Source organism: Sorex fumeus, unplaced genomic scaffold (genome assembly GCF_029834395.1).
Source record: "Sorex fumeus unplaced genomic scaffold, SorFum_2.1 ptg000014l, whole genome shotgun sequence".
NCBI lineage: Eukaryota > Metazoa > Chordata > Mammalia > Eulipotyphla > Soricidae > Sorex > Sorex fumeus.
Window position 1 is genome coordinate 8,483,590 of NW_026606071.1, and position 16,817 is coordinate 8,500,406.

At 40.5% G+C, this 16,817-nt stretch overlaps 1 protein-coding gene across 5 annotated transcripts in view; it reads left to right on the forward strand.

Annotated features, from left to right (window-relative positions):
* MYO1B (myosin IB) overlaps positions 1-16,817 on the forward strand; it is a 203,599-nt gene that overhangs the window by 90,117 nt on the left and 96,665 nt on the right. For all 5 annotated transcript variants that reach the window (XM_056111658.1, XM_056111657.1, XM_056111656.1 and 2 more), the window contains exon 4: positions 9,041-9,135. In XM_056111658.1, coding sequence (XP_055967633.1) covers positions 9,041-9,135 — 95 coding nt within the window. The remainder of the gene's footprint in view (positions 1-9,040; positions 9,136-16,817) is intronic.

A 16,817-nucleotide genomic window follows, 5' to 3' on the forward strand; every position in this document is an offset into this window, starting at 1 on the left:
ATATTCATTTTGGCATTCTTTACTTTAAATTGGAGTGTTTTCTTCATTAACATTTAATGTAATAAGTGATAGATTGAATTGAGACCTACTTTTAATAGATCTATATGTTGCCTATTTTCCCATGCCTTTTTAGATTGTGTGAGTTTTGAGAAATTTAATTTAAAATTTATAGTTGCTTATAGTTCCTTTGTTATTTTAGTTAATTTGCTGATCAACAATTAGTCCATTAATAAATATTGAGGATTAATAAGTAATACTTGATGACAATCCAGACATTATATAGATCCTTTACATAGCAGAATCTGTATAGAGTTAGTACTACAATATTTGGATTCTTCCCCATTCTTTTAATACTCTTTTATGTTTATTTTATATTCTTTCATTTTTACTTTATAATGTATATTTTGCCCATTGAATGAAAATGTTTTCAGATACCTGGTGGAAGAGCATGGCTTTGAATTGACAAAGTGTTTCTGTTTTGATTTTTGGATTACATCTGATGTAGTTTACTTACTTACTTCTGACTCTGTGACCATATGCTAGGATGAGGATTAAGCCTGAGTTGGTCACGTGTGAGGCAAGGGCCCTACCCATTGTATCATCGCTCTGGCCACTGGGTCTTGAAGTGGATAAAGTTTTCAGATTGATACAGAAGGAATAAGACAAATAGGGAGAATTTGGGTTTTTTTCCTTTCACTGTCAGAGCAAATCAGTGCCAAAACTCACCAGCCTGAATCCCTGATTAACAAGCTTTCAGTGCAAGGGACAAAATCCCAAGCAGGGGCTTGAGTGATAGCACAGTGGGTAGGGCGTTTGCCTTGCATGCAGCCACCCGGGTTTCAATTCCCAACATCCCATATGATCCCCTGAGCACCACCAGGAGTAATTCCTGAGTGCATGAGCCAGGAGTAACCCCTGTGCATCGCCGGGTGTGATCCAAAAAGGAGAAAAAAAAAGAAACCTGAGCAAACACTATACCAAAAACCAAACTTAAAAATCCCCACCCAGAACTAGATTGCAGAGAGTTGGGCCTTTGACAAGAACTTTGTCTTCCAGGGACAACAAGTTGCAACTGGGGAGAGATTTCTAAGACATGGGACTTTATTCTGGGAATGGGCATTAATCAGTTACCTAATCTACTGTTCAGCAATTTAAATACCAGAACAGGGGGCAAGAAACAGGGGTCTGGGTTGCTGATAGGTGAAGTCTTTGGTGACCTCTGTTAATCTTGCTGTTAGCAGTGCGATTAGATATCATATTGGACTTCATTCTCCCTAATAAAAGAACCTGAGGGGAAATTTCTGAGATTTCCACCCACTCCTAGAAAATAGCTAAGGAAATTATCAAGATTTCCTGCTCCTAGCAGAGGAGACTGACCTCCTGTCTACCCACATCTGACTGTTTGCAGATAAGTCATAGCCCTAAGGAAAGCCCCCACCACAGACCTCCCAAAGCATAACTAGTTAGCAGAGGGATTGCAGAGGGATTCTGTTGTCTGCTCTGCTCATTTGGTGCCCATAGCTGTCCAGACTATTCCTTGCTCGGCCTAGGGTATGCACTCCTCACCATATGAGACTGTGGCCCTGGCTTCCTTTATACCATGGATTTTCATGTCTGGGTGTTCATGATCTAGTGGTTGATTAGTACTGGTGACTGAGTTCCTGAGTACTGCCTAAGCTTCTTTGAACTCAGGCTTCACAACTCTGAACTCCTGGCCTCTACCCAGGCCAACACAAACTCGATGTTACAACATTGTCTGTAGCACATCCCATTGTTCATCGATTTGCTCAAGTAGGCACCAGTAACATCTCCATCGTGAGACTTGTTACTGTTTTTGGCATATTGAATATGCCACAGGGAGCCTGCCAGGCTCTGCAGTGCTGGTGGGATACTTCAGTAGCTTGCAGGCTCTCTGAGAGGGACTGAGGAATCAAACCCAGTCGGATATTGGAAACTGAATCCTCTGGTTCTCTCTACACATAACATGCTTGACATTGGTGCTTCAGGGCTGTGAAAGTCCCCTGTGTTTGTGAATTCATCATTCACTGCCAAGGGCTTGCTCCCTTCAGTTCCCTTCCCCTCTCTTCCCGCTCCCCCTCCCCCCGAGTCTCAGAAAGCACTAGATATAACAGGGAGACAAATATGGATCAAGACAACAAATATGGATCTAAGACAACAGTCTAGAAAGAACTTTTAATGTGACCGAGCTATAAAGGTTACCTGAAGAGAATTTCAAAGCAGTAGCCCTACAGGTGCTCACTAAAATGAGATTGGTAGAAGAAAACTTTAACAAAGTAAAAGTATAAAGTCCAAGCAGATACCAGCTTTAAACAAGACAGTAGCTAATTAAAAAAGCAATAGTTGGGCTCAACAGCTGAATGAAAGATGCTAATGATTTTTTTTTTTAAAAAAATACTGAACTCAAAGTAAGGCTTTGTTTTGTTTCTTTGTATGAACTCAAAAATCATAGAAAATATTCTGAAAGACCAACACAAAGAAGAAAGAATTAAAAGCAATGAAGATAATGTGAAAGCTATATGGGCAGAGAATAACAACATTATACTAAGAGATACTCTAGAATGTGTAATGAGGAAGGGGCAGAATTCTTTGAAGAAACAATAGTTGGGAACATCCCTTAGGAAGCTCAAAGAGTTCCAAACAAAATACCCCCCCCCCAAAGATACAAACTCGAAAAGCAACATTATCATTGGGAATTTGAAAATTTCAGTGATAAAGAGAGACTCCGAAAAGCAGCAAAAGAACAGTAAGGGCATACACCTAGGAGATCCATAGAAGATCATAAATAGAGGGCTGGAGAGGTCGTACAAATGGCTGTGTTTGCTTTGCATGTCACTTGACACCACCTGTGCCACCCCCCAAGCACCACCAAGAGGTGGTTCCTGAACACAGAACAAAGAATTAGCCCTAAGCACTGCTGGGTGTGAGTTATCTGACCCTAACCCCCGACTCCCACCCCACAATTATTGGTCCAGAAAGATTTAGTCAAAGCCTGGAACACATGCTTTGCATGCAGAGAGCCTGAGTTTGGATCCGCATCTCTGCATGTTACCTCAGCACTGCTTCCTGTGGCCCAAAACTCTCCCCTTCCTCCCCCCAAAACAAAAATAGAAGATAGATTTCCCCACTGTAGCACTGTTCTCCGGTTGTTCATCAGTTTGCTCAAGTGGGCCCAGTAACGTCTCCATTGTGAGGCTTCTTGTTACTGTGTTTGGCATATCGAATACAGCTTGCCAGGCTTTGCCGTGCGGGTGAGATATTCTCAGTAGCTTGCCGGGCTCTCCAAGAGGGGCAGAGGAATCGAACCTGGGTCAACCAGATCGACTGCGTGCAAGGCAAATGCCCTACCACTGTGCTATCACTCCAGATTTCCCCACAAAAATTCTGTATATCCTGTCTTGAATAAAAATACCCTCCAACTAAGGGGGGCGTTCCGGGCTGTCCACGCCCGACCGAGGTCACCAGCTGCCCCCCACGAGCGGCTCTCCGGCACAGCCACGACTCCAGAGCACAGAAACCAATCTCTTAACTATCTAACTTTTAATAGAAATACTTCCAGGGTTAATAAGTAAAATAGCAGAAATCCAAAACCGCGCAGCCGCGACATCATTTTATTCTTAAACCCAGCTGTAGAAAGCAAATCATTTCACAACGCTGTTTCAGCATGTCTCATTTGGGGGGGGGGGGGGTCGTAAACTCTAAACAATAATTGTGCATCTTCTATCGAAACAATGTATCTAGTCAAAGTAGATAGAGTATTAACTAGAACTCATCTGCCTCACAGGAATTGGGAGGGGTGGGAGGTGGGGTTCTATTGGGGTTCGCGGTTAAAAATAAGTATTGGCAAAGGGAAATTTGTTTGATATTTACATGACTGAGACCTAAACCCGAAAGCTCTGTAACTTTTCCCACAGTGATTCAATAAAGAAATAAATTATTAAAAAAAAAATACCCTCCAACTAAGAATACTCTACCTAGTAAATTATCTCAGGCTTTAAGGAGGAATACCGAGGGTATTCCCTCTTTATTTTAAAGAGGGTAAGTGCTTGATTAGCTTCAATGTGAAGTTAAAAATTGTTGAAGTGGATAGATGTTAGGAATTTTAAAAAACTTTTTTCACTGTTACTTAGTTTTAGAAACATCCAATTTTTAGGGCTGGACCAGAGTTAGAAAGAAAAAAATAGTTGGAATTTGTAGATACCAATTGTAGATGAGAATTTTGAGACTGAGCTATTTTAAGAGGGTTAAATTCAGAAGCAGAATTTCCCCAGTGTGATCTGAAAGTATTCTAAAGTTCATGATTGAATGAAAAGGAATACCATTTCAAGAGCTTCCAAAGGAAAAAAATAAAGGATTATGAAATTTCAGGAAAGTTTTCTGAGACAGTTTTGTTTTCCTATCATACATCTTCATGGAGATTAAGAAATTATATTCTTGGAGCTGGAGTGATAGCACAGCGGGTAGGGCATTTGCCTTGCATACAGCCAACCCAGGTTCAATTCCCAGCATCTCATATGGTCCCACAGTACCACCAGGTGTGATTCCTGAGTGCAGAGCCAGGAGTAACCCCTGTGCACTGCCGGGTGCGACCCAAAAAGCAAAAAAAAAAAAAAACCCAAAAAACAAAAGAAGAAGAAAGAAATTATATTCTTAATAAATGAGAAGTCCCCAGAATGGATAAGATTATGTTAGAAAATGATTTCTTAAGCATCTCAGGGTGGAGTCAGTGAGACTGGGGAGAATAGTAGTCTTGGAAGAACATAAGCTCTAGGTGGTGGCGATGCATTTGCGCATCACATTTTCTCTACGCTTGCTGTGACTTAAACTTAGAAAGGAAATGACAGAGTGGAGAGCATGAGGTTTAGGAAAAAGAAGCCTTTCTATGGTCCTTGTTGATCACAGAAGCAGAACCACTGTGGAGATTAACATTCTGAACAGAAATGAAATGGAAGAGAACCATGAATACCAGCCAGATAATTTTGAACATGCAACTGAACAGAAAATAACAGATGAGCCTTCAAACTTACGAAACCTGAAAGCAATAGATACAGCTGCTTGGAAGTGCACAGTGGATGTATTTACTCCATGTTGAGGAGACTGGCTTTTCGTGAACAGCCCTTTAGTCAATCTGGAAATGAAGGCAGACCAACATAGGCATGTCAGACCTTCTCTATTTTAGGGCTCAACCGGAGGATAGAAGGCTAACATCATATTTTGATGTGGTGGCATAAAAACCTTGCTTGCCCTTTACATTACCACCATTATATTATAATAAGCCATTCATTTTTGTGTGTGGTAAATAACAGTGCTGACTTGCTCACAAAATAATGCAAAGCATATGGGTCACAACTGTTTTTAAGTAGAAAGTCTCTAAAGATTTATTTAGGTTCCGTAATTATAGAGTGGTTTGGAAGACTGGTATGTGGTTTCAGTTTATAGTTACAAATGTTGGCCTTGGTGATGTGTATGTGCTAATGTTGCCAGAAAAGAAAGAGAACAAGGATGGCAGGAGAAGACTCCTGTAGCGTCAGGAACCTTCTTTCTCCAGTTTTTTGAAAAATGATGTCAGGATATGGTTTTATTGGAAATTAAATATGAAGACAATTTTTACTGTTTTTGAGATGGATATACCAGGAGTCCAAGTATTTTCCCCCCAGTACTTAGTACTTTAATTTGTAAATTTTTATGGCAATTTGAAGTCACTGATTCCAGAGTTCCAAAAGAATACCCTTGGAGCTTTTCCCTGATAATATTCTCCATTCGATGCATCAAGCCCAATTTGGGGGATCCGCAGTCAAATATGTTTATCTCGATAAACAAGAACATAAGTCTTCAACTTTATGGTAGGGTAATTCGGTGATCTTCTAAAGTTGTGGTTTGTGTGTATATACCACATGCTCAGGTATAGTTCTCTTTGATTATTCATGATAGGAAACCGTTTTTTATTATTTGGGATTAAGGAACAGTGTAAAACAAAACTGACTTTAGTCTTGGGTATACCTGAAAAGACTGGAATTGAACAGCCCAGAAAGAGGTAGCGGAGTGTGTGTGGTTAGAAGTTTCATTTGTATTTCCATTAATATGCTTTCCTCTGATTCTTGTCAGTGATGATGATGAGTGTCATCTCTGAAGTGTGGAGGAGGGAAAGTGTGAAATGCAGAGACTAATAGCATCTCAGCCTTGCTTCCTGCCTCCACCCTTGCCCCATGAAGGGCGTAGATGAAATGAATTTTCTGTTTCCTGTATGTGGGTTGTGGATCTGGGACTGTGTCTTTTCAGCCTGTCTCTTCAGATGTCTTCTGCTTCCACAGTCCCTGTTTTTCCCACTATCCCCTGTCTGCAGCCATGCACTCAGGAGGTGTGCATTTGCATGTAGGGAATTAGAATACACTAAAGGCTGAACAGCCTCTGGTTCTGTCAGAGATGGTCTAAAGATGGCTGAGGGAAAAGAAGACCTGCTGGGGAGGAGAGATCGGTGGTCACTGCTCACGCATACTCATACAGCCTGTCAGTCAGAAAAGTCCCTGTACTGGATAGTTTCATAACTTCATAATTCCTCTTATTCATACGCTCATTCGACAGATGCGTTCAGGGCATGAAGCGTCATTAGGAGTCGTGACCGTTGGGATAGGTGTCTTCGAGGCATCCACAGCAATGCAGGGAGAGTATAAGATTCTCTTAACTGTTATGCCAAAATGTGGTGAATAGGAACAACACGATCACAGGGCTTCTGGGTTCTTGTTCTGAGTGTCCTGAGAAAGATTTTGGGAATCTCTGGTCTTCTTTGAGGCCCAGCCCCATCCCAGTTCTTTGAGGAGGGTAGTGGTAACTTCATAGAAAAGTTTCAAGACCAAAACCAATGATGAGTATGAGAACTGGTGTTTGCAAAGTGCTCAAGCTGTGGCGAGTGTTGACTCCATACCCTTTTCTGGAGGAAAGCTTAAGCCCTTGACTGAAGCACAAGCCCTTGACTGAAGCGCTCGGCCTGGTCCTCTGCATTTCATTGTCTCTATATCCTGGCCTTGTGGTCTCTTTGCCTCCTTGCACCCGTTGGGGCCCTACGTTCTGTCTCAGAGGCAGAGCTAATATATCTTGGAGTTCAGCAGTCAGAGTCAGTTTAGGCTCCTCTGTCACACAGAGTGACCTTCGACCTTGGCAGGGTATGTCTTGTGCCCCGGTTTCTTACATAAATCAAAATCAGGTTGTTGTTACTAGTAGTTTTGTTGGGGTAAGTATGAAGGATTTGGGAGCATTACATGACTATTTAGGCTTTTTTCAGCACTAATAATCATCTGTTTGTGTCACTCCTACCCCTGGTCTGTGGGTGGACCCTGTCATCCATGCTAATTTGGAGTCCAATCATATCTGTCTCACACTAGCTCCTCCCTTCTGCATTTCTCCCATATTGGATATACTCCCTCACCCCTCAAATAACTAGACTATTTTGGTTTTTTTTTTTTTTTACCCAAAACCCCTTGCTTGCTAATGAATTCCCATTAGGGAATTTGGAATTTCCCATATGGGCTTTGTTTTTGTTTTCTGGTCCTAAGTTTGGGGGTGATACACAGCAATGTTTGTCTCTGTGCTCAAGAGTGATCCTTAGAAGCGCTCAGGGGACCATGTATGCTGGAGATTAGAATCAGGATTGGCTGCAGGCTAGGCTAGTGCCTTAATCCCTGTATTATCTCTCTGGTCCCTAGTTATTGAATTCCTTTGAATTAGTTTTTTCATCTTTTTTTTTTTAATTTAATCACTGAGATAGACCTTACAAAGTTGTTCATGACTGGGTTTCAATCATGCAGTGTTCCAACACCTATCCCTCCACAAGTCTACACCAGCACTAGGGTCTTTCCACCTCTTAACATTTTAGGGCTCTGATCTCCATCTCCTAGGGGTTGCTGTCTCATTGCACTTATTCCATTGGGTGGTCATTTTCTTTATGAATTTCTCCCCTTGCTTTTGTAAAAGGAAGACTGAGCCTTCATTATCATTGCACCCTAACATGTGCTTATAACGTGGTATACTTTCAACCAATGCTTGCTTATTAATGAGTTAGAAAAAGGAACTTTACATGTTTTAAATATAGTATCATATTATGAAAACTTTTTTTAATTGGGGGTGGGGGGTTGAAGAGGGGAAAGGTCAACTTGGCCTGGTCTTCATGGGGCAAGTGGGAGAGGAGGCCCTGGTAAGTTGTTCTCTGTCATCAGAGAACATGGTGAGAAGCTTGTGAACTTGGGCAGGACCTGATTCACGACAGACACATACGTGTCTGAGGCACGTCACAGTTTCAGTTGTTTGTGAAAGCAGTGGTTCCTTCTTTAGCTTTGTTGTAATGGTATTAGTGTTTTTTACACTGTTGGAAAGATTTTCCTTCTTCACTGTTCTAAAACCCTTTGGTCTCAACCTGAAGACCTTGCTATTGTTGATATGATGTCCATATTGGTTCTCTGCATTGCCTAGATTTTATTAAAAACAAATGATCAACAAATCATTTAGGTTAAATACAGTCCAAGGGCTGGAGCTACAGCACAGCGGTAGGGCGTTTGCCTTGCACGCAGCCAACATGGCCGACCCGAGTTCGATTCCTCCGCCCCTCTCGGAGAGCCCGGCAAGCTACCGAGAGTATCTCGCCCGCATGGCAGAGCCTGGCAAGCTCCCCATGGCGTATTCGATATGCCAAACACAGTAACAACAAAGTCTCCAATGGAGACATTACTGGGCCCACTCGCGCAAATCGATGATCAACAGGAGGGCCTTTACTTTACTTACTTTACAGTCCAAGTTTAGAGTACAATAAATCAGTAATATTTTGGTTAATAGATAATATTTGGGAAAAGTATTACGGAGGACTAACAAGGGTGAAAAGTTTTATTTACCTCAAAAATTTGAAGGAAATAATGTGTTGTCTCAGCTTTCTATCTAAAGCATGTCAGTGACCCATTAAAGAACACAAAGTTAAATCTGATAAGCACACTATTATAAGCTGAATTTAAGGACTTTCCCCCATTGTCCTCTGCAGCTTTGCCCTGTCAGATGAAGCATACAGATCTCTCCGAGATCAAGATAAAGACCAATGTATTCTTATCACTGGGGAGAGTGGAGCCGGAAAAACAGGTAAGGCCACCATGCACAACCTTTCTTTGTCCTCTGTCAAAGGCAAGTGCTGTGTAGAAATGGAAATGGTCCATAGAGCCTCATTAGCATATAGCTGCCATGGCACATGCAAGGGATAAGTTCTCTGGGGTGGACTTTCTTCCTTTCACACAAGAAGATACAGGTGACTCTAAAAAGGGTTTAAGCCTGTGTGGGGGTGGGGGGAGGGGTGCAGGGCAGAGAAGATAATTAAAGGGTGAATTATCTGCATCCAAATGTTGTTCTTTTCCTGATTCTCCCAAAGCTCTGCTAGGGGTCACTCCTGAGCACAGAGCCTAGAATAGCATCTGAGCTCTTAATTGGTGTGGCCCAAACACCCAAAATCAAAACAAAACAATGTGGGCTCTAATGCTGGATTCTAGAATGTTCTAGTTCCTCAAGGTCTTTGACCTTTCCACCAAGAGCCCAGTGACTGTGCAGTATGCACAGTCTTGTTACGTTCTTAAGGAACTGAAAATTATGGGGGGGGGGGGGAAGCAAAACCCAAAACCCCAATTATTTGGGCACCAAGAGGGCACAACCACAAATGATCTCTGTATCTCTGTCAAAAAATGAGGGAAGGCCCCAGGGAAATGTTGAATTTCACTCTAGACATGCCTTCGTCTGAAACACACAAAAATGAAATTTTTAGATAAGCTTTAGATGGGCTGGCAACCTCTCCCTCTAAAACAAACACCCAAATGGAAGGATTAACTTGTGTTTTCTTTTTTCTTTTTAACTTTTAATAAAAGCAATTTGTGTGATTGATGGTCATGAGAAAATGATGTTACACATGGAAAAAGATTCAGAAGAGCAGTTTTCTAAGTCCAAACTTGGACAGATCCAAACAGCTGTTGTCAAGAGAGTTTCTGGGGTGAAATGAATGAGTCCTTGAGGGGAAAGGATAGTGAAGGAGAGAGTATTTTCAGGACCTTTTATTTTGTTAAACGTTCTTGCTCTATAGATAAGACTCTGATGGTAGGTGATTTCTGCTAGCTTGCCAAAGTGGGATTTAAATGCTACTGCTTTGCTTGGTTATTTATGATTAAGAGAAGAAAATGGATGTTTCACTCACCTGACTGAATCCATTTTATTTATAACCTTTAGTGGTATTTATGCTTCTACAACCTCACTTATCTGCCCTGAAATGTCTTTTTCTACCTACACCTATTTCTTTCTTCACTTTCTGTCTATTGTCAACAACCACTTTCTGTAGGAATACAGCAGACTTTTGGATAACATGATTTCATTCAAGACCTTTCTTTTATTGTAATGTTGAAAAAAAACAGCAAAAATAATCCCAGCTAGTGGCAAGTAAGTCAATATTTGAGGATCTGTTTTTGTTGTTATTTAAACCAGATTCAAGAAACTAGGAATTACTAAACCTCCTTCCTTCCCCTATGTAGATGAAGGAAGAATGACAAAGTATGTCCAGCTCCTTTTCTAGAACCTTTTAGAGATATAATGCAGTGTTTCTTAGTAAAATTATGTAGACCTAGGCTCTGGATAGGTAGAAAGGGAGAAGAAATGACTGACACACAGAGTAATAGAAGGCATTGTCTTATATAGATTAGGAAGTTTTATTTATAGACCAGTACTGGGACCTGCAGACTTGTCTGTAGTATTGAATAGCACACTGCTTTGTAAGGTAATCTACTGAATTTGTCATTCAGATCCAGCTGACCTAAGTTGTTCCTTACCTAGATTTGAATTGTCTTTACTCATTGGTCTGGACTATACTATCTGGAACCTTACTAAATATTATCAACAACCCTTCCTTTGTTATTCAAATTATTCATTATATCTTCCTAGGGATTCATATTTCTTTTTGTCATATGCAATCATTCATCTTGGAATTAATTCCTGAGTATCTATGGATGAACCAGAATCCATTCATGTCTCTATGGAGTTTATAGCCCAACAGAGAAGATAAGAGTATCACTAACCTACATATGCAAATACTTATGTACTCATGTATGCGTGTAGTTCATACATAAAAAACCATTAAGAATAGTGAATGAGAAATACAGGGTGGCTAGAAGAATTTATGTAAGGAGGATTGAATTTCATTCCAAATCCCTCAAAATCCAGGTGATGGGATTCTGGAATCATCTCATTTAACATACAGCATAAAATTATAAATGTAAAGATAAATCAAATACTTCAAACCATAGTTTTGGAGGCTGTGGTGGGATCATTACTCCTCTTTATGTGTTAGTAGATTTCTTCTATCAATAGTATTAATTTGAACACATTTATCATTTCATAGTAGCCATTTCATCATGTAAGATATTGTAGGAATTCTGTAGATTTACTGATAATAGATTAGATCTTCTCAATCCAATACTGTTTAACATACTATTTTAAGCTTATATGTAAAATCTTCTATTTGTTTTTCTTAATTTCAAGCTTGAGAAATTCACAAATGCTGATTCTGCTCCTTGTTTGAAGAGTCACTGCCATCCCTTTGGATAGTAATAATAATGGCCACTTAGCATTGAGTACTTACACCAAGATGGGCATTGTGCTTAGGACTATTCTCCTTATTTCCCATATTTATGATGGGAACATTGACCCCTATAAAATTTAGCATCTTGTTCAAACTGACATAGTTCCCACATATCTTGCATGGGGCTGATGGAACAAAATATGAGAGACTAAGATGATTCAAACAATAGGTAATTTCTTTTTCACCATTCTGTGGGTTGCAAAGTCCAACAACAGGGTTCCTGCCAGTGTAGTTCCTGGCGAGGACCTCTTCCTGAGCTGCAGACAGCTGCTGTCTAACTGTTTCCTTACACAGTGCCGTGCAGAGACAGAGAACCAGTCATCTGTCTTCCTCTTATAAAGCACTAAACCATCACAGGATTCCCATCTTCATGTCCTCACCCAAAGTCCCGCCATGAGGGGCTGGCTTGGGTTTCAGTGTATGATTTTGGCATGAGGGGGTTGGGAGAACAGACGTCCAGCCTATGACACTGTAAAATATGCAGCCCTGGGGATCAAACCTTCACCTCAGGCATGCACTTTGCCAGTGAGTGATCTCCCTATGGCACCATATTTATTCCCTTTTGCTAAAGAGTATCTTCAAACTTTGAGCTTGATTTTGAGTATCATTAAACCATTACCCTTATTAAGTCTCCTTTAACTAGCATGCGAGTCTTGTTAAATCAGGGATTTTGTTTTTCTCATCTTTGTGTCTCTACTGTTTAGCCTGATGATTGGCACATGGTATGTAGTTGCTTTTTAGTTGAGTAATTGAATAAATATCCTCCATCAATCTGAAAGCTAGTGCCAGTGCTTCTGTGCTTTATTTAAGTAATTCATCAGCAAATAGGACCAGGTCAAAGAGTAATCTTCATGAAAATGCTCAGTCTTATTTCAAATATAGGCCCTTTCTGTTAAAAGTCTGACTTAATTCTGAGGCACCATTTCTGATCTTTCATTATTAATGCTTTAGGTTGATTTAGGAAGTTTTTGGTAATGTTCTGGCTCCCTAAACTATTTTTCAGTTAATATCTTTTATGTAGTTTCTCAACTTACGTAACCTACTTGACTTCACTACTTGGATGCCTGAGACATCTCAAACTAAGCATCCCATCAGATCAACTTTTGCAGAGTAACTGGTGTTATAAATTGAACTTAGTCCTCATACATGTGTATACTCCGCTACTGAACTCCACCCCCAAGCCCCCAAAGTCAAATTCTAGATTTTTCTCTTTACCTTCCTACCAAAATTTAATAATCTCAATAAATGGTATCACGAACCCAATTTTTCAGGCTAAAAATGGAAGAGTTGTCCTTGATTCCCCCCCCCCCCCGCCCCCATATTTTTCATGTGAAATCTGTTTTCTATTCTTGTCAATTCTCTCCAGAATCTCTTTCATGCCAAGCTGTGTTTTTCTTCCTTTCTGTCCATCTGGAGACTAGTGCAAGTCACCATTTCCCCTGAAGGATTATATGTAATAGTAATGTCTGATGGTTCTCTACCTCCCTGCAGTCCCTTTGCAGAAGTGATCTTATCACTGGAAGTTTGTACCCCTTGTACAGACTTTGTAACTTGTCCCTTGCCCTAATTCCTCGTCTGCAGCCACTATTCTTGCTGTATTTTTTCCCCTTGGCCTTTATCTCCTTGGGGAGTATCTTGATTGTATGATTTTTATCTTTCTGTTACTGTGCTACACGACATGTTTTGATTTTATAAGTAAAGCTATATATTAAAGGATAAATTTCACTTGATCTTGATAATAATGCTGAAACCATCTATTAGTATTTTGCTGAGAACTTTGGTCTCTGTATTTATCTGGGATATTGATCTGTACTTTCTTCCTGCTACCTTTATTTGGCTCTAGCATCAGGTTCATACAGGCCTTGTTGAAGTTTCCTTTTCCTCAGCCTTTCAAAAGTGTTTGAAATGGGTTGTCATTAATTATTCTTGAAATATTTTGTAGAACACACCAGTACAGCCACCTGGTCCTACACTTTTCCTTGTTGGGAGGTTTTTGATTACTCATTCAATCTTTTTGTTATTTGTCTGCTTATACTTTCTTTTTATTCCTCATTCATTCTTGGTGCATTGTGTTTCTAGGAATTTATCCATTTCTTCTAGTATGTCTAATTTGTGTATAAATTGTCCATAGCTGCTTGGGATTCTTTGTATTTCTGTGGTATTTTCCTTCGTTTTCCTTCTACGTACTTTGTGCTTATTTTTTTTTTGTTTGAGTTTCTTAAAAAATGTTAGTTTCTTTACTTGCAATCTTTATTCTTGATGTATGCAAGTATAGCTCTAAATTCTCCTCTTTGGCTATATCCCTTAAGTTTTGGGATTAATTTACATTTTTGTTTTGTCTCAAGATTTTTTTTATTTTGAACATTTTCCATTGCAATAAAATGAAAGGCAAACCCAGTAGGCCTGTCCCACAAAATTCTGTGTGACTTAACCCAGGGGTTTTTGACCTTACAGCGTGTGGACTGGCACAGGTCAGCATATTGACCCTGGCCAGTAGTTGAAAAACCACTGGTTCAAGCCCTTAACCTGCTTTTCCAATCCCTCCTCCCTCCCCATGGTTTTTCTACTTTCAATAATAACCATTTATATTGAATTTTCATTGAAAGACTGTACATCCATTTTAGATGATTTATTGGAATCTCTGGGGAGGGAGGCTCTTACCTGTGATTGCTTTGTCATTTGTGAATTCTTGTAACAATTCAAAACTTTCCAGTTTTGTTTGTGGGGCCATGAGAGGTGGTATTATACCTACTGGTCTATGTCCAGCAGTAGTCAGGGGGCGTGAAGTGCCTAGGAATCATATCCAGGGCTGTGCCCATTTCAGGCATGTGTGCCAGGACTTTTAGCTCTCTCCCTGGCCACCTAGGAAGGACTTTGAGAGCACATTGGTCTTCATTAGGAGAGAGTTGTTGCCCCTGACTTTTTATTCCTTGTGTAATAGAATTTAATTTTAGAAGCCCTATGGATACTAGTTTGTTTCCATGTTGACCAGTGGAAACAGTAGTTCACAGTCAAGTTACCTCTGACCCTTGGCAGAAGGTGCTGTTATGCTCTTCATTCCTGTTCAATCTTTTCTGCTCTATCTCCAAACTTAGTCACTTCACACAGATTTATTCAGTGTGGGACATAAACAGGAAACTATGCTAAGTATATTATGTGTTTGTAAAGCTATTTTACTCATTTTTTTGTAATGCCTGCAATACATTCATTGAGGATCTGATGATAAATGTTTATTATTAAGTGAGTCATCAGAAGTGGGTTGTAGTCACTGATTTGATTGATTTTGGCCACTGGTCTCTTTTCTGGAATGTATGTTTTAAGGTGCCAGACATATATTGACTCATGGACCATGTCAATACATGGCCTCTTCTTCTCAGAGTTGCATTTCTTCTGGAGAAATATTCCACCTTCTGAGGGTTCATTATTGACCCAGAGAATAAGGTCTGGGGGCCCTTCCCACTGAGTATTGGCCTACATAGTTAAGTTCCAGGAGAGGCCCAATCTGACCTTATGATGCTGGGCATTACTAAGGCCACCCTGCCTTTGCCAAAGGGTCTCCAGAGCTGTGGTGCTGGGGAACCATGTGGTGCAAGAGATTGAACCAGGGTCAACAGCATGCAAAGCATATGCCTTAACCTCAAGCTCTCTCTCCAGCCCCACATGTATGTTCTTTTCTTTTTTAATTTTTATTAGTGAAACACCATGAGGTACAGTTGTAGTCTTACAAATTTTTGTGCTTGGGTTTCAGTTATACAATGATCGATTACCCATCCCTCCACCAGTGCCCATTTTCCACCACCACGGATCCTAGTATCCCTCCCACCCCCCAACCCCCCCCTGCCTCTGTGGCAGGGCATTCCCTTTTGTTCTCTTTCTCCTTTTGGATGCTGTGGTTTGCAGAAGAGGCATTGAGTGGCAATCATGTTCAGTCTATAGTCTACTTTCAGCATGCATCTCCCATCCTGGGAGGCTCCTCCCAACACCCTTTATTTGGTGCTCCCTTCTCTATCTGAGCTGCCTTTTCCCCTAGCATGTGCGGCTGGCCTCCAAACCATGGAGTGAACCTACTGGTACTTATCTCGGCTATTCTTGGGTGTTAGTCTCCCAGTGTGTTACTTTATATTCTCCAGATGAATGCAATCTTTCTATGTCTGTCCCTCTCTTTCTGACTCATTTTGCTTAGCATGATACTTTCCATGTAGTACCACTTGTATGTAAATTTCATGACTTCATCTTTTCTAACAGCTACATAGTACTCCATTGTTTAGATATACCAAAGTTTCTTTAACCAGCCATCTGTTCTTGGGCACTCAGATGTATGTTCTTTAATGAGAACATGGTAGAAGTTGCAGGCACTGTTTCCAAAGGTTGGGATTCATTCTTTTCTGAGAAATCAAAAGTAGAAACACCTTATTTCCCTGGTAGGTATCCAGTGGCAGGAGTTTATTATCTTTCCTGGAGTTTATCTTTTGATATTTTTAAGTCCCGTAATTTTTACCTTCCCATATTATAGTGCATTGGTAGTTTATTTTCTAAGAATTAGTCTAGGTCGTAAGCCCCTTTTTGGAAAATGATGATGTTACTGGTCTTAAGCATTGGATGGACTCTTATCCTGCGGATTCTGATAAATCCTAATAAAAGGGGCACTCAGGGAGAGGTGTGAACTCTTGGAGTCTTTTAGAGTTATATTTAATTCATCACTGCTGTGCTAAGTAAAACTATGATCATGCCTCATGTGAACACATAAGCAGTTTGGAGAACCGTTGAAATACTGCTGGGTACGGGGAGGCAGAAAGCATGAGGAAAGCATCATAGCTACATTTTTCCTAAGGACATCTGAATAAATCTGTGGGTCCAAGAAGGTGATCCTGACATAAGAAAACATTATAAATTATTTAGATTCTAATTTTCCAGTTACATCAGTTTCTAGGAACTCTCCTGCCATCTGCTAAAAGAGTTAAGAAGCCTGCCTTACATATTAAGACTTTTTGTTCTGAACCCCAGATGACCTTGTACTTCTCTAAGTCTGTGACAATACTCTGACTCCGGCAGTGACAGAGATGTCACTGACTTTGTAGCCTAAACATGGACGAGCATTAGCAGCGCGGAAGAAGCCCATGTTGAGATAGAATAACTAAGCAAACTCAGTGCCAGA